This window comes from Mauremys reevesii, linkage group 4 (assembly GCF_016161935.1).
Source record: "Mauremys reevesii isolate NIE-2019 linkage group 4, ASM1616193v1, whole genome shotgun sequence".
NCBI lineage: Eukaryota > Metazoa > Chordata > Testudines > Geoemydidae > Mauremys > Mauremys reevesii.
The window spans coordinates 18196724-18220292 of record NC_052626.1 but is presented as its reverse complement, the minus strand read 5'-3'; the positions used below and the strand labels follow the sequence as shown (position 1 = coordinate 18220292).

At 46.3% G+C, this 23569-nt stretch overlaps 1 protein-coding gene and 2 long non-coding RNA genes across 3 annotated transcripts in view; 1 reads left to right on the top strand and 2 right to left on the bottom strand.

Moving 5' to 3' along the window:
- LOC120404689 overlaps positions 1–1084 on the bottom strand; it is a 33816-nt gene extending 32732 nt beyond the window's left edge. Inside the window, exon 1 of the long non-coding RNA XR_005598118.1 lies at positions 1023–1084. This is a non-coding gene — a long non-coding RNA (uncharacterized LOC120404689). The remainder of the gene's footprint in view (positions 1–1022) is intronic.
- A 2446-nt stretch (positions 1085–3530) lies between these two features.
- Positions 3531–12313, bottom strand: LOC120405386. The gene is made up of 3 exons (XR_005598537.1): positions 12286–12313; positions 11531–11670; positions 3531–3986 (listed from the first exon to the last, which is right to left on the bottom strand). It is a non-coding gene; the product is annotated as an uncharacterized LOC120405386 (long non-coding RNA).
- A 154-nt stretch (positions 12314–12467) lies between these two features.
- SIVA1 (SIVA1 apoptosis inducing factor) lies at positions 12468–15701 on the top strand. Its single transcript, XM_039533701.1, has 4 exons — positions 12468–12700; positions 13269–13475; positions 13977–14133; positions 15463–15701. Exons 1-4 carry the CDS (start codon positions 12583–12585, stop codon positions 15518–15520), a joined length of 540 nt encoding a protein of 179 aa, XP_039389635.1. The 5' UTR covers positions 12468–12582; the 3' UTR covers positions 15521–15701.
- Positions 15702–23569: the final 7868 nt, after the last annotated feature.

The window sequence follows — 23569 nt, the reverse complement described above, 5'->3', positions numbered from 1 at the left end:
GCTGCCTTGGGCACCCTGAATCTTCCCCCCAGCTCACAGGGCCCCGGGACTCATGGGCCAAGCGCAGCCGGGCAGAGCAAACCACCGTCCCCCAGGGGTTGGCCACAGGCGGGGGAGGGGATTGAAGGTCACTGGAGCAGATCTGGGCACCGAGCCCGGCAGCTCTGACAGGCAGAGCCAGCCCTGCTCTGCCTCCTGGCAGATCTCGGAGCGTCCTGCTCTGAGAGACCCTCAGCCCTGGATCCTAGCTCTGCCGGTGCCCCTCAAACCCAACCCACAGACCCCTGCTAGCCCAGCCCTGGGCTCCTTACCCCACAGATCTGCCAGTGCCCCACAGCCCCCCGCAAGCCCAGCCCTGGGCTCCTCACCCCACAGATCTGCCAGTGCCCCACAGCCTCCTGCTAGCCCAGCCCTGGGCTCCTCACTCCACAGATCTGCCAGTGCCCCACAGACACCTCTACCCCAGCCCTGGGCTCCTCGCCCCACAGATCTGCCAGTGCCCCACAGCCTCCTGCTAGCCCAGCCCTGGGCTCCTCACCCCACTGATCTGCCAGTGCCCCATAGCCCCCTCTAGCCCAGCCCTGGGCTCCTCGCCCCACAGATCTGCCAGTGCCCCACAGCCTCCTGCTAGCCCAGCCCTGGGCTCCTCACCCCACTGATCTGCCAGTGCCCCTCTGCCCCCTGCTAGCCCAGCCCTGGGCTCCTCACCCCACAGATCTGCCAGAGCCCCACAGACACCTCTACCCCAGCCCTGGGCTCCTCGCCCCACAGATCTGCCAGTGCCCCACAGCCTCCTGCTAGCCCAGCCCTGGGCTCCTCACCCCACAGATCTGCCAGTGCCCCACAGACACCTCTACCCCAGCCCTGGGCTCCTCGCCCCACAGATCTGCCAGTGCCCCACAGCTTCCTGCTAGCCCAGCCCTGGGCTCCTCACCCCACAGATCTGCAGTGCCCCTCTGCCCCCAGCTACCCCAGCCCTGGGCTCCCCCCTTCCCCAGCTCAGCTCTGCAGCTGTAACTCACCCTGGAGAACAGACTCGAGCACAGACCCGTTTGTCTCTGGTGGTTTCCCTCTGCCCCCCTCGCGCTGCATCTCTCTGCACTGAGTGACGGGCCGGCTGCTCCCTCAGTCTCTGGCTTTGGTCGCTGGATGCCCTGGACCTGGCTGAGGAATCTTGGCTCGTCTCCCTAGACATATTTCTAGAGGGGACAGTTGGCACAAGGGTGGAGCCCGGGGCAGGTTCCCGGGACCCTTGGCCGTGGCCTGAACCCTCAGCACTGGGGTATCGGGGTTGAACTGGGGAAGGGAGAAATGGTGACACCCCCAAAACTCCTCCCACAGCCGCAGGGCTGCCCAGAGTGCGGGGCAAGTGGGGCAATTTGCCCCGGGCTCCGCAGGGCCCCCCAAGAGAACGGCTGAGGCTCCCGCCTCCGCCCCCATCCTGGAGCCTCAGCGCATCCAGCAGCGCCCCCGGACAGCGCTGCAGCCTGGCTCCGGCGGGGCCCCGAGCTCCGGGCCGAGTGGAGGGAGCTCAGGCCCCGCTGGAGCTCATAGCCCTGGCCCCTGACCACGCGGCTCTGAGCAGGCGGAGCTCAGGGGCCCTGCCGGAGATGCTCTGCAGCTGTTCAGAAATGCGCTGAGGCTCTGGGTGAGGGAAGGGCCGGGGGGGGGGTTGAATAAGGGACAGGGAGTCTTGGGGACAGTCAGGGCACTGGGAGGGGGCAGATGTTGGGGGCGGGCGGTCAGGGGACAGGGAATGGGGAGGTCTGTCAGGACTCAGTGGGGGGGGTGGATAGGGGTCGGAGCAGTCAGGGGGCAGGGAGCAGGGGTGGGGTCCTGGAGTGGTAATTGGGGGAGGGGTTTCTGGGGGGCAGTGAGGGGGCAAGGAGCAGGATGGGTCAGGGATTCTGAGGGGGGCAGTCGGGGGGCAGGAAGTGGGTGGGGGTCGGATGGGGGCAGGGCCAGGCTGTCTGGGAGGCACAGCCTTCCCCACCCTAAAGCTCATTCAGCAGTTTGAGGCCAACTGCCAAATGCCAAGTTATAGTCTACATTTAATTTCAGTGCCATAGGGAGATTCATGTCAGGGGAGGGTAGCTTCATTTCAAATTAGCCACTGGGGGAGGGATCACATGAGAAGAACAATATCCTTCCCAACTCTACCAAGGGAGACCCCCCCTCCCCTGTATTCCCTGAGGCTCCAGAGGGGTTAATTCAGTGGGTCTCAAACTTTTGTCCTGGTGACCCCTTTCACATAGCAAACCTCTAACTGTGACACCCCCGCCACCCCTTATAAATTGAAAACATAGTTTTATATATTTAACACTATTATAAATGCTGGAGGCAAAGCAGGGTTTGAGGTGGAGGCTGACAGCTCGTGACCCCCAGTAATAACCTCATGACCCCCTGAGGGGTCCCAACCCCCCAGTTTGAGACCCCCTGGGTTAATTTAATTTTAGCACCATTCACATGCATGTGCTATTTTGTGCATTTCAGTTTTCACAACATAGGCTCGTCCCAGATTCTGGAACAAGCTCAAATGCTCAGTTCGTGGAGTATGTCCATAAGCTGAACTAAAGACAAACGCACAGTAACCGTCTCCAGTTTGTGAGGGACCCCATGGAGCCAGTCTCTAGGAAACAGATAAATGCATGAAGGTTAAGTCCATTAATGGCTGTTAGCCAGGATGGGTAAGGAATGGTGTCCCTAGCCTCTGTTTGTCAGAGGATGGAGATGGATGGCAGGAGCGAGATCACTTGATCATTACCTGTTAGGTTCACTCCGTCTGGGGCACTTGGCATTGGCCATTGTCAGTAGACAGGATACTGGGCAGGATGGCCTTTGGTTTGACCCAGTCTGGCTGTTCTTATGTTCTAACCTAAATGAACCCAAAGTTATGGAGACAGATATGAGTCAAGGAAGCCAGCAGAGTATCAGAAACCTGGAAAAACCTCTGACTGGATGGGCTCAGGTGTTTGGTCACAAGCTGAGATGGTTCAAAAGTTTTGGATTTTTTTTAAGCAGAATTTTTTTAATTGTTTCTTTAAACAATCAAACACAGCAAGCAGCAAATATTTGGCCACACCAAACCTCAAACCATATTCAGGTTTTGGCAGACTAATTTCAGCTTTTCAATTAAAGAAAACAACACATTTTGAAGGAAAGCAGACATTGTCCGTGGTTTTTTTCTGCTTTTTAAAAACCCCTAGTTTTTGATCCAAAAAAAGTTTTGACGGAAGATATTTGTCCAACCATTTAATGAGCTTTAGTGCCTTTTAGCACTAGCTGATGCTGAGAACCAGTGATACCTTGTAAAGAAGTTTTCTCAAAACTGGTTTTGTGCCGAGATGCAGAAGGTTTATTTTTCCCAGGGCCGCCCGTGGGGGGGAGCAAGTGGGGCAATTTGCCCTGGGCCCTGCAAGGGCCCCCACGAGAATATAGTATTGCAATTTTTTTTATGGAAGGGGCCCCTGAAATTGCTTTGCCCCAGGCCCCCTGAATCCTCTGGGCGGCCCTGCACAGCTGAACGCCCCTGCACTTGAGACCCCAAAACAAGGGGCTTCTCACAACAGCCTGCACCGTCATCCCTGCCCGGCTCCAAGCTCAGACCAGCTGCAGGACATCCAGTGAGAGGGCAGGGCAGGAATTTCCCATCTAAGCGGTTTGTGGACTGGAAACTGGGCTTTTTTCCATGCTGGGAAGAGCTGAACCTTCACTGAAGGTTTTTGTTTCAGTTCGAGAAGTGCCTCATCTCGGAGAAGAGGCAGCAGCTGGGGTGTTATCGCCATATGGAGAACAGGCATTGGCCAAACTGTTCAGTCCTGCGGCGGTCACAGCGCCCGGCACTTCCCGTGCCCTTTCAAGCAGGTGCATTTCCGGACCCTGCTGCGCCGGTGGCAGGATCGTCCCCTCTGCTCTGTTCCCTGAGGCTCTGCATCGCTCTGGATCCCTTGCTCCCTCCTACCATGTGCTGGGGACGGCAGCACCAGCTAGGGTGACCAGACAGCAAATGTGAAAAATCGGGACGGGGGTGGGGGGTAATAGGAGCCTATATATAAAAAAAGACCCCAAAATCAGGACTGTCCCTATAAAATCAGGACATCTGGTCACCCTAGCACCAGCAGCAGCAGCCTGGGCAGCTGGGAGCAGAGTCCCCCATGAGCCAGCCCCACATGAGCCCTGGATCGGGACAGCCCCACTCAGCCACTGGGGAGCGCAGCAGCAAACAGCCCCTGGCCTCCGGGCAGCTGGAGCCCAGCTGGAGTCACCCACAGAGTAGGGACTTCAGTATTGGCCCACAGAGATTACTTCTGATCTACTATATTTACAGGAAATTCAAGGGAGTTCAAAATACCTGCCCATGTTATTAATTAGTAACTGTAGATGTTCATTTTTACAAACAGTCTGAATTAAGTATTTACTTATCGCCCCATTGAGTCCATCTATAAGCAATAAATAACAGAAAAAAAAGACTATGAGCATATTCAGTGCATAATTTACTTTTTTTTGCAGCAAATTCTGGCCTGCAAATGCATTTTTCAAAAGATAAAAATAAAATAGATTTTTACACTGACTCACCAAATGTCTGTCAATCTTTCCTTTTTCCCTTGAAAAATTATAATTGTCTATTTGTAATGTATTTGCAGTTCAGAGAGGATATACCTCACATTCAGAAATGCAGTACATGCACCAGGGTTTAGGACTAGGTTGCATGCCTCAGTACAATCTGTCCTCCACCAGTGTTAGGTTTCCAAGAGAGATCTTTTTAGTATTTTGTATCCTGCTTCTGGACAAGTGGGTGTAGTGTACTTCTGAAAGCCCTTATTGGTTACTGAAATTCTTTAAATATTATGATGAGAAATAATTTTCTGTGAACCACAAAACTCAAATTTACAGAAGAAACCCACAAAAAATTACTATATACTTATACCACAGGCAATTTAACAGCATGGATGTGTTCCTCTGAATTAATAACTACTCACCAGTGACTTTTTTAAAAAATTACTGTTCTAACTTCTGATCTCATTACAATGTTGTAAATCTGGTGTAAACCCTGTGTAAATAACATCAGAATCAGGCAATATGATATTTTAGTTGCCAGATCAGTATGGTGTCTAAATCACCACTAGCAAGTCCGATTCTCTTCTCACATTAGTGTACATCAGAAGTAATTGCACATAAGTCTTTGGGCCTGATTCTCTTCTGACGCAAGTTTTACCTCAATGCAACTCCAGTTACTTCTGATTTACACCAATTTGAAGACAGAACTGGGCCCAGTGGAATTATAGCAGTGTAAAACTGGTACTCAGGAGAGAAGTAGGCAAAAGTGTATAACTGAAGTCTTCCATTTATTTCTATAAACCATACCTGACCTCTTAGTCTTTGTCCTCAAAGAAAACCTTGCCAATACCTTCAAAAGACAAGCCTGGGAGCACAATTTCATAACTTTCTTAAAAACAACGAGGAGTACTTGTGGCACATTAGAAACTAAAAGTACTTGTTATTTTTGCTGATACAGACTAACATAGCTACCACTTTATAATTTTCTTAGACACTAAAAATCATGAACTCGATAAACACACTGGATTTATGGCTCATTAAAACAATGAATAACCCATTAACCCTCCTTCCTCCTAGACGTTGAATGGTCTCTTAGAATATGTGTTAACTGCTTTCGCTAAACAAACTGTTCCACCCTGTCATCTCTGTGACTCAGTACCTTTCCCACTGGGAAGGAGAGCTGTGTGTAAGCTTGAAAGCTTGTCTCTTTCACCAGCGTAAGTTGATCCAATAAAAGATATTGCCTAACCCATACTGTCTCTAGCATTTATTCAGGTGTGAGCACATATATTTAAAATAGACACATTTTGCGGTCCACTTCTGTATAATCCTGTATTAAACACTGAAAGGGGGGACCAGATGCTTAGCTGAGATAAAATGACATGGTTCTGCTTACACCAGTTGAGATTCCGGCTCAGGATGTGAACAAAGGGGAAATATTTAGTACAGAATGTATCCTGTTGTCCCGTAACAAATACCCATTACATAGTAAAATGATACAAAAAATATATTTTTGCTTTGCTATGATCCATCACTTACTCAATCGGTGGCAAAGTTGATTGCCAATGCAAATCATTTTTAAATCTAGGTGTAACAGGTGCACCTGGAAAAATATGCCTGACTGTAGAGCTAGCATAACCCCATATTTGTATGCATAAACCAGAATTTGTGCACACAAAGTAACTGTGGATACAAATGGCTGACTAAATACCTTATACGTGGACAAAATGGGTTCATTATATTTAGTGTATTTGTGCTCAGATATTTGCATGCACTACTGCATAGCTAAGTTCCCTCTAAGCTGCACGGCAGTGAGCCTATTATGCGCCGCACAGGTGCTCAGGGCTGTGGCAGGGAGAGATTCCTTTCCCACAGCCCGAACCCAGCCCTGGCACGGACCTGCTGCGGCCATGGGAGAGGTGCCTCTTCCGCAGCCCCAACCCAGCCCCAGCTCGGACCTGCCGCAGCTGTGGGAGAGGTGCCTCTCCCCTGACCTCAACCCAGCCCTGCCCAGACCTGTCACGGCCATGGGAGAGGCACGCCTCCCCTGACCTCAACCCGGCACCTGCCGTGGCCTGGAGAGGTGCCTCTCCCCCCAGACCAGGTGCTGCTGTGGGGAGAGAGCGCTGGGAGGAGTTCTCACTCCCCACTGCAGCCCCAGGGCAGCCTGCACCCCAAGCCCCTCATCCCTGGCCCCACCCAGAGCCCGCAACCCCAGCTAGAGCCCTCAACCTCCCCACACTCCAACCCTCTGCCCCAGCCCTGAGCCCCCTCCCACACTCCGAAACCCTCAGCCCCACCCCCGCCACATGAATTTTGTTATGTGCACCAATATGGAGGTGATGTGTCCATATTGGTGCACATAACAAAATTCATTCTGCACATGGGTGGGAAAGATTAGAAGGAGCGCTGCTGTATAGTTCTCTTTTTTAGTTCTATAGCTAGATTAAAATAATCTGAAAGAAAACAAAAGGAAACCCTTAAGGGAGACGTGTAGAAAAAATAAAGAAAGAGGCCTCTTTGTAACACCTGTACATATCCAGCTGCAAAAAACAATGACAGAGCTGTAACAAAGTATCAAACCACAGTACTGGAAATACCCTGCAGCACTAGTGGAGGAAAGCAAGAATGTTGTTGGTATAGCATAGTTGATAGAATAGTAGCACACTATGAAATTTGTCCAAACCATGCTAATTTAATAGCTAGTGCTGGCTGTCACATCGACTGCAGCATCTTGGAATAAAACACTATAGTCAAGAGCATATCCCTAAATCTGCATTTATTCTTCATTTATCAAACTTTATTTGATGCATATATTTATTTATCAATGTTAGAACCATGATCTCTGCTGCTAAAAATATAAATATTCATTATAAAATAATAATACACAACTTTGTTTTGGCACTTGCTATCAGATAATTGCTGAATATATAGCACCTTCCATGGAGTTTGTAAACATGTTGACTTGTTAAGGTTGACAGGCTATAATTAGGCATGGGAGAATAAAGTTTTGTTTTTAATTTTGATGGATAATATTGATGTTTATTTTTGCATTTTCCAACTTTTATCGATTTAAATGTTCACAGTTGTGGAAAATTATTGGGTTTAAGCTCTTTTTTATTTGTATCCATTTCCATTTTCACAGTTCTTGGAAATTATGGAGGGGTGTCAGACAATACGGCGGTCAGGAAACTAATTATTTAATGACAGTAGAAAAATTCAAAAAATTAAAGCTTGTAAATGTTAAAATGCAAATTGTCAACATCCCATGTCAAAATATATAAACTAAGTATCCTTAAATCAAACTAACACATTCTCAAGCAGCATTTTTCTTACTTGCCTATCCGCAAACTTCAGTTATTATTGATGGAAATTTTTTCTTGTTAGTCTGTGTCATACAGTGACATTTATGTTTATCAACTGTGATGTTGTTTAATTAAAATATAATCATGCCAATCATTATAGCTACCACTGTATATAATTGCAACAAATCTTATACAAAACGTAACAACTGGCAGAAAGGATTAAGCACCCTGCAGGCTAAATGATCCAAAAGCCAACCGTTAGACATGTTAGAAAGTATAAACAACGAGGAGTACTTGTGGCACCATAGAGACTAACAAATTTATTTGGGCATAAGCTTTTGTGGGCTAAAGCCCACTTCATCAGATGCATGCAGTGGAAAATACAGTAGCAAAATATATATATACAGAGAACATGAAAAAATGGATGTTGCCATACCAACTCTAACGAGACTAATCAATTAAGGTGGGCTATTATCAGCAGGAGAAAAAAACTTTTGAAGTAATAATCAGAATGGCCCATTTCAAACAGTTGACAAGAAGGTGTGAGTAACAGTAGGGGGGAAATTATGTGAATGGTAATTAGGACCATTCCTTGCTAGATAGGCTAGAACTTTGAAGTGCAAACCTGTATTGTTAGAGAATTAGAGGTGATACTAATTGTGTGTGTTTACTTATACCTTGTTTAATAATTACCCATGTAAACAGACAGTTCCTGTCTGTCACTATAGCTATTGATTCAGAGATCAAATGGGAATATTAGCATTTAGCTGAATCTTGAATGCAAAAATGTCATTGTCTATATGTCTCTTTAAAGTTTGTGATAGACTGCCTAATGGACAAATTATCTTATGTTAATCCATGTAGTTAATTACTGGTGAGGTTTAGGAAACAGAAGGTTACATCAAAAGCCTATTGTTCACCTAGGACTGTATGGTCAAGTGGCTGCTAGAAATACCTTGGGTCCTGATCCTGTCATCTCAGATTCTACTTGAGGCTTCATGCAGGGAAAGCTTAAGCCATAAGGACTGAGATCCCAGTCCTGACTGGACCACCCTGAATATAAACATTAGACTATAACCTATGAACAATTTCTGAAAGAACTCTTTGCAACTACACAGCTCACCATCTCTGCTATGAATCTGAATCTCAAGAATTGTACTCAGTCTGTATGTATACTGATCTTTTAACCAATTCTGTCTCCCTTTTCTTTTTTAACAATTTTTAGTTTAGTTTAGTTAATAAGAATTGGCTGTAAGCATATATTTAGGTAAGATCTGGAATATTCATTAACCTGGGAAGTAATGTGTCTGATCCTTTGGGATTGGTAGAACTTTTTTATATGATGAATAAGATTTTCAGTAATCCTCATCATATTTGACTTGCATGTCTGGGTGGAGGCCTGAGGTTGGGTTATTTTAAGTGAACTTTGTTGTTGGCTTCCGAGTAACCAGTGAGGTATTAAAGAAGCTGTTTTGTACTGGCTTGGTAAATCTAGGTATTGGAATATCCACCAGCTTTGGGGATTGTCTGCCTCATTCTTTGCAGTTCACCCTAATTAAGTGACCTCAGTTGGCTCCCCTGGGACTCCAGTCACACCAACATTTACTGGTAAAGAATTGAACAGTTGGCCAAATTTTGCTTTCATTTACACTGTTGTAAATCCAAATCAGATCTCTTCAAGGAATTTGAGATTTACACTGGTCTAAATACAAGAATTTGACTCCCAGCTTTTAGCAGTTTTTAAAGATGTCCTCTGCCAGTGAGAGGGGAATAAATAACGAATATTTATTACACATGCAAGGGGGAAAGTATTGAATGAAGAAAAAACTTTTGGGGGGAGGTGGCGTTTGGGATGGATGAAACTGGAAAGAGAGGTTGAATATTTTAAAGGCCCCAATGTTCATGGGAGTCCAATATTTATGATCTTAGAACAGTTCAGAAATCTCTTATAACCTCAAGGATAACAATTTATTAGACAATGGCAACAAAAATATTTTATAAAGTAATAACACTTCAAGAAATACCATTGTACTTTGGGTGGTTGATGGCATGTATGTTGAAGGCATAGCTGAGGTATGCCAGCATTTATAAACGTGTTGTTCATATTACAGGTGGACAAGAACCAAAATCAGAGATCTGAACACCTTTGAATTTTGAGGTGTTCATAATCCCCACCTATGCACAAATGTTGTAAATGACCTTTATTTTCATAATGGACAGAATCAGAACCCCAAATCAAACATGCTCACAATTTGGGGGTGTTTGAAAGCTGGACTGTAAATTGTGTGGCATGCGCCTGAATGTGGTTTGCATATTAGATACTGAAACTGTAAAAATAAAAAAAAATTGCTTTGTTTTAGGAGTTAGAAAGTTTTCAGCCAACCTTTTTTACACAATATACACAAATATGCCTAGATGATTCTTGGAAGAAGAGCTCACTGAAAATGGGATTGTCTAATTTTCCTTCTTAGCATTCTTTCACAAACATGTTTTCAAAAATAAACCAAATTAACATATTCCCAATTACTATTGGAAGTCTGTTTTGTTTTTTTCACATTCAGAAGTAGAATAACATACCATAGACTCTCAACTAACTGGGAAATTGTCACCATTAATTTTCGTGAATGTTAGATGCTAGCAAGCTTTGCCATATCAGATCACAGTCTTCTCTTCTGTTTCCAAGTCACCAGTGAATCTTCCTCAAGGCATATTGCAGTGAGGTTAATAAAAGTACTCCTGGATTATTCTATTGGGTGAAGAGTCAACAGACTAGCAGATGAACCAACTCTCTCCCTACAGGACACCAAGTCATGTTGAGGCAGATGAGACAGAATTATTTTGCCTTTTAGCCTACAAATTGAAGACGCCTGATCACTAGCAGATGTTGTCAAGGATGAGGCTTGTGAAGCAATTAAAGAAGAGATGTCAGCACCTGAGGCAGAATCTAATGGTTGCAACAGAAGAATTCTGTGTTTGGCCTGGAGTGGGGTGATGGCAGCATATTGCAAAGATAATCATAACAGAACATCTTGACAATATCATATGTCAACCTCGAGGCAAAATGCCCTAAATTCTGCCCTTAAATGAAAGATCCTGCTATGCAGTTGTAGCACATGCTGCTCACTGTCAACCCTATTTCTTAGTCTAAGATCAAGAGTTTTAGAATCACCCTCCTCTACCAGAGCATAACTCTTACCTTTTTGTTTGATTTCTCATTTCATCTGATGTAAGAATCCAAATCTTAAGCAGAATTTGACTGCATTATTACACCTTATTCACCTTACGTATGCTATCTTAGCATACATGCAACAGGTCACAGGTGGCATGTGACCAGAATCCATCACCGAATTTCATCTGTTTTGTTGGACCATTAGCTTTCCTGGCCCGAGTACTGATGGGAAGCACGATGGGAATGATGATCACACTCCCACTGATCTCATATTTACCCACCTTTGTAAAGCACAGAGACATCCTAAGAAAGATGCTACACAAAGGCTCAAGACTGCCAGGTGCTGAATGCCTTCCATGTACCTAGGATCTTATCATGAACTCCCTTTACGTACTCAGCACCTGGCCGGTCTAGGCCCTTAGCAGAGAATATTATTAGAAAATAGAGAAGTAAGAAATGTGTTTACATTTTCAGAAGAGTTGGGAGCAGGTTACTGTACCTGGTTGGGGAGGAGGGTGTCTACAGGATTCTATACCCTGAGAGGGAGCAGAGGGTTGGTGGGCGGTTATGCTTCTATAGTATTGATTCACCTGGGGATCATCAAAGTTCTCCTTTTCATCCCATTTTACAGATGGGTAACTGAGGCATAGAAAGGAAGTAACTTACTCAAACCCAGCCTAGAAGTCCTGGACCACAGCTTTATCTTCTAGGCTCTTGGCCACCCAAAGGGGCAGAAGAGCACCCACAAGTCTTAGCACCTACCTCTACCCACTAGACCCCCTGGCACCCCAAACCCATAACAGAACCCAGGAGTCCTAGCACCTAGGTCTACCCACTAGGCCCCCTGGCACCCCCAGACCAGAACTCAGGAGTTCTGGCACCTAGCTCTACCCACTAGGCTCCCTGACACCCCCACAACAGAACCCAGGAATCCTGGCACCTAGCTCTACCCACTAGGCCCCCTGACACCCCCAGACCCACAGCAGAACCCAGGAGTCCTGGCACCTAGCTCTACCCACTAGGCCCCCTGACACCCCCAGACCCACAGCAGAACCCAGGAGTCCTGGCACCAAGCTCTACCCACTAGGCTCCCTGACGCCCCCAGTGCTGCAGAACCCAGGAGTCCTGGCACCTAGCTCTACCCACTAGGCCCCCTGACACCGCTAGACACAGCAGAGCACCCAGGAGTCCTGGCTCCCAGCCCCCCCCCAACCTTCAGGCTGCCGCTGCCGCTGCCCCTTCCGGGCCACTTACTCAGCAGACCAGTCCCCCTCCCCCTCCACTTCGCAGTCTCCTACTAAGCCCCGCCCCATCCACTCTGCCTCCGCCTGCCCGTCCCCCTCCCGCTCGCCCGCGCCCGGCCCTAGTCCCTTCCCTTGATTGGCCGGGAGTTTGGTGACGTCAAGGGCCAGGGCTGAAAGTGGGCGGGCCCAGGCTCGCGCTATCGCGGTTTCAGGCTCGCTCGGCCTCAGCCAGGTTCCTCCGCGGCGCGTCCCTGCGGGGTGTCGGAGCGCGGCGGCGCCCGCGGTGTCCCTCCGCCGCCGGGCCGGGATGCCGAAGCGCTCCTGCCCCTTCGGGGACACGGCCCCGCTGCAGCTGAAAACCCGCGTGGGGCTGCGGGAGCTGAGCCGGGGCGCCCTGGGCGAGAAGTACCGGCGGGAGCTCTTCGGTGAGGGCGCGGGGCCGGTCATAGCGCCCCCGCGGCCGCCCCGGGCGGGAGTCCCCGGCGGGGATTGCGGGGCCTGGGTCTGGCCAGGGCGGCGCGGGGGGCGCTCGGGGTGGGTGTGGGGGGCTAGAGGACAGCGCCGTGTGTGGGGGGGGGGAGTTATGGGGGCCTCAGGCAGCCGCTGTTGAGATTCAAAAAGCTGCAGCGTTATAACCCCCGGGGCACGAGCTGTCACCTCGGGTCCCCAGACAGCGGGTGTGAAAAATCGGGACTGTCCCTATGAAACTGGGACATCTGGTCACCCTGAGTCATCACCTGGCAAAATGCTCCCAGGAAGCGTCCTTAGTGCAGCCTCCTAGCCCCTGACAGCGCTTTCCTTGCTCTGCCCAGCCCTGCATCCCTGCTGTCCAGGGAAGCAGCTTTTCTGTGGCTTTCCAGGCCCGCGGTGAAATCGACACTGACCCATTTACAAACTCATCCTGCCAGGCCTAGGATGAGTTCCTAGTGTGCCCCTCTATAGGGCTGGCCTTAACGTGCCCCTCTTCTTCCCATCCCGGTTGCTCTCTCCCAGAGAAGACCAAGGAGCTACTCTTCCGAGGCGCCCAGGCCTACATGGATAGCGTGTGGAAGGGAAACACAACAGGGACCTGCACAGTTGCCGACTTTCCAGAGCCACTTAAAGATGCACAGGAAACGTGTACAAGGTACAGCTGGAACGGACAAATGCTCATTGGGCAAGATGGAAAACTACTGAGGCATTCCCAAGCAATGGAAAAGAGTAAGTGGCATCTAGCTAATTATTTGTTACATCAGCAGGTATCTGCAATATCGTTGTGGATCAGCAGCATAGGGAAGTGGACTTCATTAGTCTCCTTCAGCGACTGCACAGAACATACCTTTTTCTACTAGAGTTGCTTAGCTATTGCTAATGAAATGTTTAGTAGCTGTCATGTAGCTCCCTTTTTGTTTAAAATATAATTTATTTAAGAACTGAGAGCCTCAGAATCAGTTTATGAATTAAATATAATCTGCTTGATAACCTTGGTGTGGCATGCCACAAAAGTCTGTCTTTAATGAAACTTAATAGGTGGGCTATGTTTTGTGCTGATGCCTGCAATAATGCACTTTAGCTGTTAAAATTTCCAACACCACCAGTGTAATTACAGTCATAACGTCAGTATGGAAGTAATATACTATCGTGAACCTTTTAGAACTTAAACATCTGATGCTCAAATCTTCTGTCCTGGTATAAGAATCTAAAAACGTATTTCTAAAACAGCTCCACCAGTGGGAGTTTCCAAAGCTTGTTCCTCCTGCATAAGAACTGTTGACATCAAAGAAGCCTGCACACAGTGCGATCGTTTCGTATGCCAGAATTGCAGCAAACTCTGCAAGTGCTGTAATGCTGTTGCCTGTTCATTGTGTTCGATTATTGAGTAAGTGCAGCTTTTTAGAATATACTATTTCAATAAGGGAAAGGATGCAGTATGCATCAGATTGTGATGGTCCATTCATATGCTGTGCCTTTACATACTGTCTCTCACAGGTAGGCAAACTACGGCCCACGGGACCATCCCAGCCCGGCCCCCGAGCTCATGGCCTGGGAGGCTAATCCCCCTCCCCCACAGCCTCAGCTCGCTTGCTCTGCTGCCGGTGCTATGCTCTGGGCGGCAGGCCTGTGAGCTCCTGGGGCAGTGCAGCTGCAGATCCCTGCCTGACCCGGCGCGCTGTGCTGCGTGGTGGTGGTGGCAGTGTGGCCTGGCTCCAGCCGGGCGGCGTGGCTGTAGCGTTGCCAGCCACTGGTGCTCCAGGCAGCAGTAAGGGGGCAAGGAGCAGGGGGGGTTGGATAGAGGGCAGGAGAGGTCAGGGGGCGGGGGTGTGGATGGTGTGGGGGGATGGGACACGGGGTTGAATGGGGGAAGGGGTTGGAGGGGGCAGTCAGGAAGGAGGGGGGGTTGGAGGGGGCAGACGGAGCGGGGGTGTGTGGATGGGGCAGGAGTCTCGGGGCGGGGGGTAGATAGGAGGTGAGGGCTGGGCCACGACCCCCTCCCCTAACTGGACCTCCATACAATTTACAAAACCCAATGTGGCCCTCAGGCCAAAAAGTTTGCCCACCCTTGCTGTATCTTCATGTGGTACGCAAGTGATCCTGAAATTTCAGGGGGCGTGTAGTTTTGTCTTTAAACTATTTGAAACAGGAAAGGATATTGTGTATGATGTAATCTACTCTTACTGTAAGTGACTCAGCTTTCTATCCAAATGTCCTGAGAGGTGAGAAATGCATGTCTCATATCATAGTCTATAGAGCTGATAGAGGGAATACACACTTGTGAAGTGGCTGGAAAGAATTTATAGCACCATTAGTGTTTCCCAAACTGTGGGTTGGGACCCCATTTTAGTGGAGTTGCTAGGGCTGGCTTAGACTTGGCTGAATGCCAAGCCCTATTGCCTGGGGCCATAGCCTGAGGGTTTCAGTCCTGGGTGGCAGGGCTCAGGTTACAACCTCTTTACCCCCCACCCACCTGGGCTGAAGGGTTTTGCCCTCCTCCCCCCCTGAGGTCGTGTAGTAATTTTTGTTGTCAGAAAGGGTTTGCAGTGCAATGAAGTTTGAGAACCCCTGATCTAATGTAGAGAAATGGTGTAAGTCTTAGTTCTTTCAAGAGTCTTTTGTTTATGGTGAGTTTTGAAGAAAGGAGGGGAAGCTTTATACTGTGTCGAAAATAGTGTACACTCAATTGACATGTGACTGTTTGTTTCTCTTCTAGTTACAGTGATACTGGCGAGCAAGTTCTCTGCAATGGCTGCTCAATGTTTGAAGCCTGAAACTCTTAATGAACTATCAATACATCTTTATGGCTAAGATATCAAGTGCCATGAAGAACATGTTTATATCTGGATATCTGACCCTTCTAGTGTGTGGAATTAACAATGGGATTTCTATGCATTTTATGTGATATTTTTTTAATACTGTAGCTAAATAAACTTTTGTATATGTTTGAAGAGACTTCTGAATTACTCATGCTGTTATCTGATGCTACAGTTACCTTCAAGGACTGCCTTGAGCTGGGTTCTACTGGCATAGATGAGCATATTTCCCAGCACTACAAATAACACCTAGACAACACACGTTTTGTGTCTGTTCAGTGGTTGCTATCTTTGGATACTGATTTATGGGTCAAAATAGTATCAATTGATGGTAGTGCTTTTTCATAGGGGGATGGCATTGTTCTAGACACACAACCTTTCATCTGTGAGGTCTAAGCTCAAGCACTTGTCCTAGGTCACATAGCTCAAAGCAGAGAAGGGAGTAGAATTTGACTCCCAATATGATCGACTTATAAACATTCTCTCCCGAACACATTATTGGCTGCCTGAATCTTCATGGCTTCTTCTAGCATAACCTTGATCTAGAAAAGATGCATACATTGTACCCTCCTTTGGAGTACACATCAGAAATCTAATTTGTTCCATAAGCAGCTTTGTATGTAACTATATCTGGACATTAAGCTTGATGTCTATCTCAACCAGAAACTGCAAATTGTCAGTGGTAAAGGATACTTTTCCTAAAATATTTGATCTTTTTTTTTTAAAGTAAATTTAAGGATCATAAAAAGTTATATCAAATGTGTGGTTTGCTTTTTAAAACAGTGATATCAGCTCTACAACCTTCCTTCAGGCTTCTGTTTTTGTTACAGTGAAAATAGCTTAAACCTGTATTTTGTGAATGTAAAACATTCCTTGGTAGATGATGTTACTGTACTTAAATATCAGGGGGTTTTTTATAGAAAGATTTTAAGAAACAACTTGAGAACTATTTGAACAGAAAACAGTGGTTTTAAGTTTAAGATCTTTCTACAAGCTTGAACCTCTAAATGTGTCTGCTTTTTTCCCCCCCCCTTTCCACTTAGGGTTACAGACTGAAAATAGTGACTTGCTTCCAGGCTCCTGGAGAGATCAGGCAGGTTGTTTACAAAGTATTTGTATTTCAGAGTAGTTGACAGACATGTTTTGGCTCCTTTTTCCCTACACTTTATTTCATATGAACCTGTGGTCGGAGACCACTGATGTGGATTTGAAGGCTCAAAATCCCTATTAGTCAGTAATCCTCTAACCTGTCCCTTTGAAAGGTGGCTGTCATTATGATGGGCAGCTCATGCAAAGAATGTAGGTTAGAAGGAAGGAGAGCGAACCAGAAAGGGAAAAGAAGTGCTTATCTGGGTTGCATGGATGGGAAGAAAAAGGAAACCGAAAGCAGAGAAACAAATGGCAAAGAAAACTTGCCTGTATTGGAATGGTGTAATGTGCTCCAGAAATGTTATTTAAAGGGCACTTGCCCTCTTTGTTTCTTCACAATCCAATTGGAAAGTCTGAAAGTTTATTTTTTGCCTCAGAAATATCCATTTGATGTAGTTGTACTGTAACTCAAAGCCTGCCAAGTTTTGTTTTTATGGGAGGATTGGGTTCCTAGAGGGAGAGCTTTTCAGACCTCCATTAAATGTTTTAAATCTTTTAGCAGACTTACTCCCCTATAGGCAATTCAGCAGGGAAAGGATTTTTAGTCTGAGTATCAAAATCTTTTTTTTGGCTTTATTAGCTGAGATGTAGGTACTAATGGTCCTTCCTGTGCCATAATGGAAAAGACACAGACCACATACACACTCTTCAAGTTACTTTTAAAGTGTGTTGCTGGACCTCCTGGTTCCCATGGAGCAGTATAGGGTCTGCTCTTGGGATGCTTACCAAGCTGCACATAGTGGTAATTGCATATGTTCCATTACTGGAATGGGAAATAGGCCTCACTTTTTTGCATTCAGCAGCATTTGTGTTTTCTTTGTGGGCCCAGTATTCCATTATTCCAACTGTGCAAGGTGAGTACTTGTAGCCACCCAACTTAAAGCTTTCAGTATTGGACAGTGTAATAATGCTAAAGTTTCAGACAAAGAATAAATCTCTTCTAGCTGCTGGGTTGGCTGTAGTTCTAGAGTTAGCCATGGTGTAAAAACTGAGAGGGTGGGTTTCCTTTAGGCTATGGATATAACAAAACTGCATGAGACCCTGCCATTCCACTTCCATACTTGTGTTGTTCTAAGGCTCTCTGTGGGTACATCTTACACCAGGGGTCGGCAACCTACGGCATGCGTGCCAAAGGTGGCACGCTGGGTGGGTTAAGCCTCTCAGCCCACCGCCGCTCTGGGGTTCCTGCTGCTGGCCCCTTGCCAGCCGGGGTCCCACCGCTGGTCCCACTCAGCACCCGCTGCCGGCCTGGGTGAAGGAACCCCAGGCTGGCAGCAGGCTGAGACCCCAGCTGGCAGGAGCCAGCAGCTGAAACTCCAGAGCGGGGGCGGGCAGAGACGCTCAGCCCGCTGCCGCTCTGGGGTTCTGGCTGCTGGCCCCTTGCTAGCCGGGGGCCCCGCCGCAGCCCCACTCACCTTGCTTCCGGTTGGAGTCCCAGTGCAGGCCCCCTGCCAGACAGGGTCCAGGCCTCTGGCCCTGCTCAGCCCTACCAGCCACCAGCTCCACTCACCTCAGCTGCCGATCTGGGGTTCCAGACGGTTAACAACTGATCACTCAGAAGCCTGTGTGCAGCTTAAAGTATCCAAATACGTGCCACCAGACATTGGAAAACTCAGCAAGGAAAAGCAAGGGCAAGGATCACACTAAACTAATACGATCTGCATTTTAATTTAATTTTTAATAAAGCTTCTGAAACATTTTGAAAACCTTGTTTACTTTACATATAACAGTGGTTTGGTTATATATTATAGACTTACAGAGAGACCTTCTAAAAAACGTTAAAATGTATTACCGGCATGCAAAGCCTTAAATTAGAGTGTATACATGAAGACTTGGTGCACCACTGCTGGAAGGTTGCTGACCCCTGTCTTACACTATGCGCTTTTTTCGATGGTGTGTAGTGTATGTAACCGAGTAGCTTCCCCAGCATGGTATAATTGCTGTGTGGACAGTGGGGTACAGCTAAGGCAAGTAAAGACACACATGAAAGGGGGGTGTGTATGAGAGAGAGAGAGAATACATGGCTGTCAACTTGTCCAAGCCACGCTTCCATGTCTAAAATGCTACTTTTAGCAGTGTAGCGTCCCACTGCCAACTGGCTGCTGGAGCCTTTCCCCAACCACAGGAAAAGGCTCTGGTGGGGGGAGGCAGCAGGCACTGCTGCCAGATTCTTTCCTTGCTGTAGTGAAAGGCTTCAGCAGTGGAGAGATGCTGAAAGCCTTTCTATGCTGCAGACTTTCGCTGACACTTGTAGCTACATACTGCAGTGTGGGCGCAGCTTGCTTTTCACTGCCGACACCAGTAGTGTAGATGCCTGTGTTGCCTTCTAGCTTCATTTCACCCCACTGAGTTGGCCTCACAGAATTCATCTTTTCAAAACAAAAAAGTAAATGGTTAAGATAAAGCTAATACATGGTAGTAACCTAAGTTTCTTGTCCCTGAGACCCTTAATGTGCAGGAAAGAAAGGGTATCTGGAAGTAAGGCAAGGATCTAAAGTGAAATGCTGATACTTTGTCTTTCATGGAAAACAAACTCATTCCCCTACAGTGTGATGTAGGAAAATTGTAATGTGTTTTTTTTAAAGGGCGTGGGTAAGCTGATGGGAACATGTGCTGTTTACCTGCTGGCCCCATGGAGCGCAGGACAAGTAATACAGCCTTGGAGACTATTCTACTGTTGAGGACCATCACTGACTGTCAGAGGAAACAGCAATGCAGCCTTACAGCTGAGGAATGGGGCACAGAGCCTCAGTGTAGCCAGCTTGGGAATACTTGTAGTACATAAGTGAACCCTGCATCCTCTTTGGCAGGGGCAAACCCATCACAGAATGAGTGGAGAACTCAGATTTTCTTTTTTACAGGCCCCTTGTGCAGGCTTTCACATGGGAGTGGCTAATCAAGCCCTATCTCAGTAAAAATATGGTGTATAAAGGGAAAAAATCTGGTTATGCTGTACATTGATTTCTTTGGGATTGTTCAGCAAGTTTGCAGGACACACTATGTTTTGGATATTGTGTTAACTGCTTCTCACTTATGCTGATGCAAATCAGTTATCCTACTATAAACAATTACAAGCACAGTCCAAAGGCTTTAGAAAATTTTAACATGGTTCATTGGATAGTAAATAAGAGCCTTAATTCAAATGGCAGTGGTGGTTTAGGATGGTTTCTGTGCTTTTTCTTGCAAGGTGTCCTTTGAATTTTATATTTTGTGTTAGCAGAGATGGACAAAGTGACCTAAGAGATCATTTATTTTTCTAGATTCTGTGATATTGTAAAGATTGACTACTTCTGCTGCACAGCATTTTGTACCTTTTGTATTGTGTAGAGGTCAGTGTTTTAAAGTGGCTCAGATGTCACACAAACAAGCTGCATAGCACTTTAATTTCTGTATTGTAATGCCATTTGTGTTGCTAGCTCTAGCAATTTTAACATGAATTTTGCAATATTTGGTGTTTTTTCTTAGCGCTCCAGCTCCTGGTGTCAGATGATTATGTGAGAACCTCAGCTTTCTTTTTTTTTTTTTTAAAGCAAGTTTCTTGCACCCATGATTGCAGAAAAAAGCTTGAAAAAGTGAATGTTAAAGGCTCAAAAACCTGAAAAACAAATTAGACAGAAATTTATTATTTTTAAAATATCATGATTTTGGGGGGCATTTTTGAATGCTAATTCTTGAGGTTGCAATGCTAATTTTAAATGTATTTTATTTGTTCTTCAGTTCAGTTATCTTTTTTTTCTTCTGTTCCACATTTAATAGTGTAAATTTTTCATCCCTACCCAGTGTCAATTTAAACTGGTGGTGTAGGTTGCTTGAAGGTTTTATATAGTGGTAATATTTACTTTGTGTATGGATTTGTGCATTTGCTTTCAGCTATTTCCATAATTCTATTTTTATTCAAATGTAATGGTTGGAACTAGAAACCTATTACTACTGGTTGGTGTTTGTACTTATTTTTGTAATCTTTTAATTTCTTCCTTTTATTCATCCTCTCAGAGGAATACCAACGCAGGTGCAAGGCCAGATCCTTAGCTGGTAAAACAGCATAGCTACATTAAAATCAGTGGAGCTATGCCCGGTTAGACCAGATGAGAATCTGGCCCACTATGAATGGAATTGACTCTTTTTCACTGAAATATTAAACATGTTCAAATACAGCTGTTTATCTGTCATAAATAAATAGGCTATTTCGACAACATTTGGTAGCAGTAAGATGTTTAAAAATGCTCCCATTATTTTCAGACTACTTAATGACTTAAGCCCTGATTCTTTAATGTGATCTAAGTGGATCTAGCCTTGCACTCACCCCATTGACTGCAGTGGGGTTCCCTTCAAGCACAAAGGTCCAGCCACACCTCTCTGATTGGAGGATTGGGGCCTATGATTTAAATTTTAAAAAGTTTCCAATATTTGAATAAATTGAAGTGAATAATAACAAATGCCCACTGTGCTAAAACTAGTTTTAGAATATAGCCACAAGGTGGCATTGCCTTGCAAGTTTTGCATAAATTCTTAATCAATATTCTGCTTTTTTTTCTCTCAGATTGTGGCAGCTGGATGGAGGCAATCAAGTCATGATTGGGTTTGTAAAAACTTGCTTTTACAAAACCTACAGTAAGACCAATAGAAAGGTTTCCAGGAACTTTAAAAAAAAGTCAGTGGGGAGATAGTTAGTTAGCAAACATTCCTCTGCAGTATTAACTTTGAGGGGACTACTCGTGTAAATAACTTTAAGCACATGCTTAGGTATTTTGCTGGATAAGGCTGGAGTGCTCATGTTAAAATTTTAATATGCTGTCATTTGGCCTAGCCCATGCTAGTTCCATTTTATAAGCCTGTTGTGCCCACTCTCTTACAAGCAGATTACTCATGTGCTATGGTTTTGATTTCTTTCCATAATACTAAAATAGTTTAAGGCCACAAATTAGATTCAGAAGTAGAGCTGAACAGGAAATGGTTTTCCCATTCTGTGACTGTCTTTGAGATTTCAATTTTTCCCCCTGGTTTGTATCAAGATAAAACTCAGATCTTTCGAAAATTTTCAGAACAACAGAAAAAGAAGAGAGATGATGCACCCCCCCCCCCCCCAGAGCCCAGAATAGAGGGACTTAGGACTCTCTCTCTCCCTCTATATTCCATCTGAGTGCCCTAACTACCAGGCTATGGGCTATTCTGAGCTCTCTGAGAGTGGTGAGTGGTGAGAGAGAGAGAGAAAAATTCCAATTCATGTTGGACTAATAGTATAAATAAAAAAACAAGAAAAAAAAAAACTCTCTCTCTCTCAGTGTCAAGATGAGATATTGTGATCTTGTGCAAGATGATTGTTGTCTAAAAGTTAAAAAAAAAAAAAAAAAAAAAAATCTAAACAGGGGGGCTGCCCAGGCATAGGCTGCCCCAGGCGCTGCCCCAGCGCGCCGCCCGGCCTTCGCCGCCCTTCCCCTCCCCGTCCCCTCCCCTCCCCCCCTCCGAGCAGGCGAGCCGCGGGACGGGCGGACGGCACCGAGCACATGACTGCGGGCGCCATGGAGAGCGGGAGGGGAGCGGGCGGACCGGCGCGCGGCGGCGGGCGCGGCGGGCGCGGTCGGCGCGGCCGCGGCGCGGCGCGCGTCATGCCTGCGGTCGAGCGGAGCCGGCGGTCCGCGCGCCGGAGCGGTCGGTCCTGCGGCTGGTCGATCGGTCGTCCGCGGTCCGTCGCTCGGCGCGCCCTCGGCCCGGCCCAGCGCCGCCTGCGCTGCCGCCCAGCCTTGGCCCCCCGCCCCCCTGCCTTTTGCTGGTGCCTGCAGCACTTTGCTGGTGCCTGCCTACCTCCTGCCTATAAACCACCTTTGATCTCCAGGTGGTGGTAGTTGTGGTGGTTGGTGTAACTAGTTGCTGCATGAACTGCTAATAGAATTCAGAAGAGAACAGTGTTCAATTCATTATCAGCTTTTTCAATGCAGAGCAGCCAGCCATGCAGCACTATTGTGTGTTGGAAGAATCTGGCTGGTGGTGTCTATTGTGTGCTTAAATCTGATGAAAATCTGGTCCTTAATGAATGAGATTAAAAACATGAATTTTAATCACACATTTTTACACATTTTTAAATTACAATTCTCTATTTTGTTCTCTATGTTAGGAGTAATCAGTCTAAAAGCATGTTTGTCTGCCTTATAGACTAACAGACGTTTTGGAGCATGAGCTTTCGTGGGTGAATACCCACTTCGTCGGATGTCTGCTCTATTGTTCAGACAGCTTTGGAAATATCCAGCAGATGTATAGGATCTGGTATTAGCCAAAGAGCCTTAGATCTTTAGTAGTTTGGTGGAAGGTGGTTGTTGTTGTTGGGGAGAAGAGGGTGTGTGCCTGTCTGTGTGGTTTTTTGTTTTTAAACACCAAACCATTCAGAGTGATGACTGTGGTATTTCATGTTACTGAGAGAGAGTTTGCACCAGCACTAGAACCTATCTTCATGTGCTCAGTCTATATTTAAACCTACCTCCAGCAGTCTTTAGTCTGGTTTGCTTAGCTCTGGGTACATTCTTGGTAGTGGTTTATGTTTACTGAGAAATTTGCCGTTACTTACCATTCTTATAAAATAGTACAAATTCTTATTCCATCCAGAATTTAGTGAGATACTCTTTCCGGTAACTAAATCAGCATTATTGTATTATAGTGCATCTTTTGTAGGCTGCATAGCAACTGAGAGCTCTGTAGCTGAACTGATGCTGGTACAAACCCAAAGGGCCAGATCTTCAGCTGCTGTAACTAAGTGCAAATACACAGTGAGTCAATGGAGCTATGTTATTTTATACCAGCTGAGGCTCTGACTCTGTTTTGGCATAAAGCTGTGATGTAATCATCATTTGTTTAATAACAATGGGC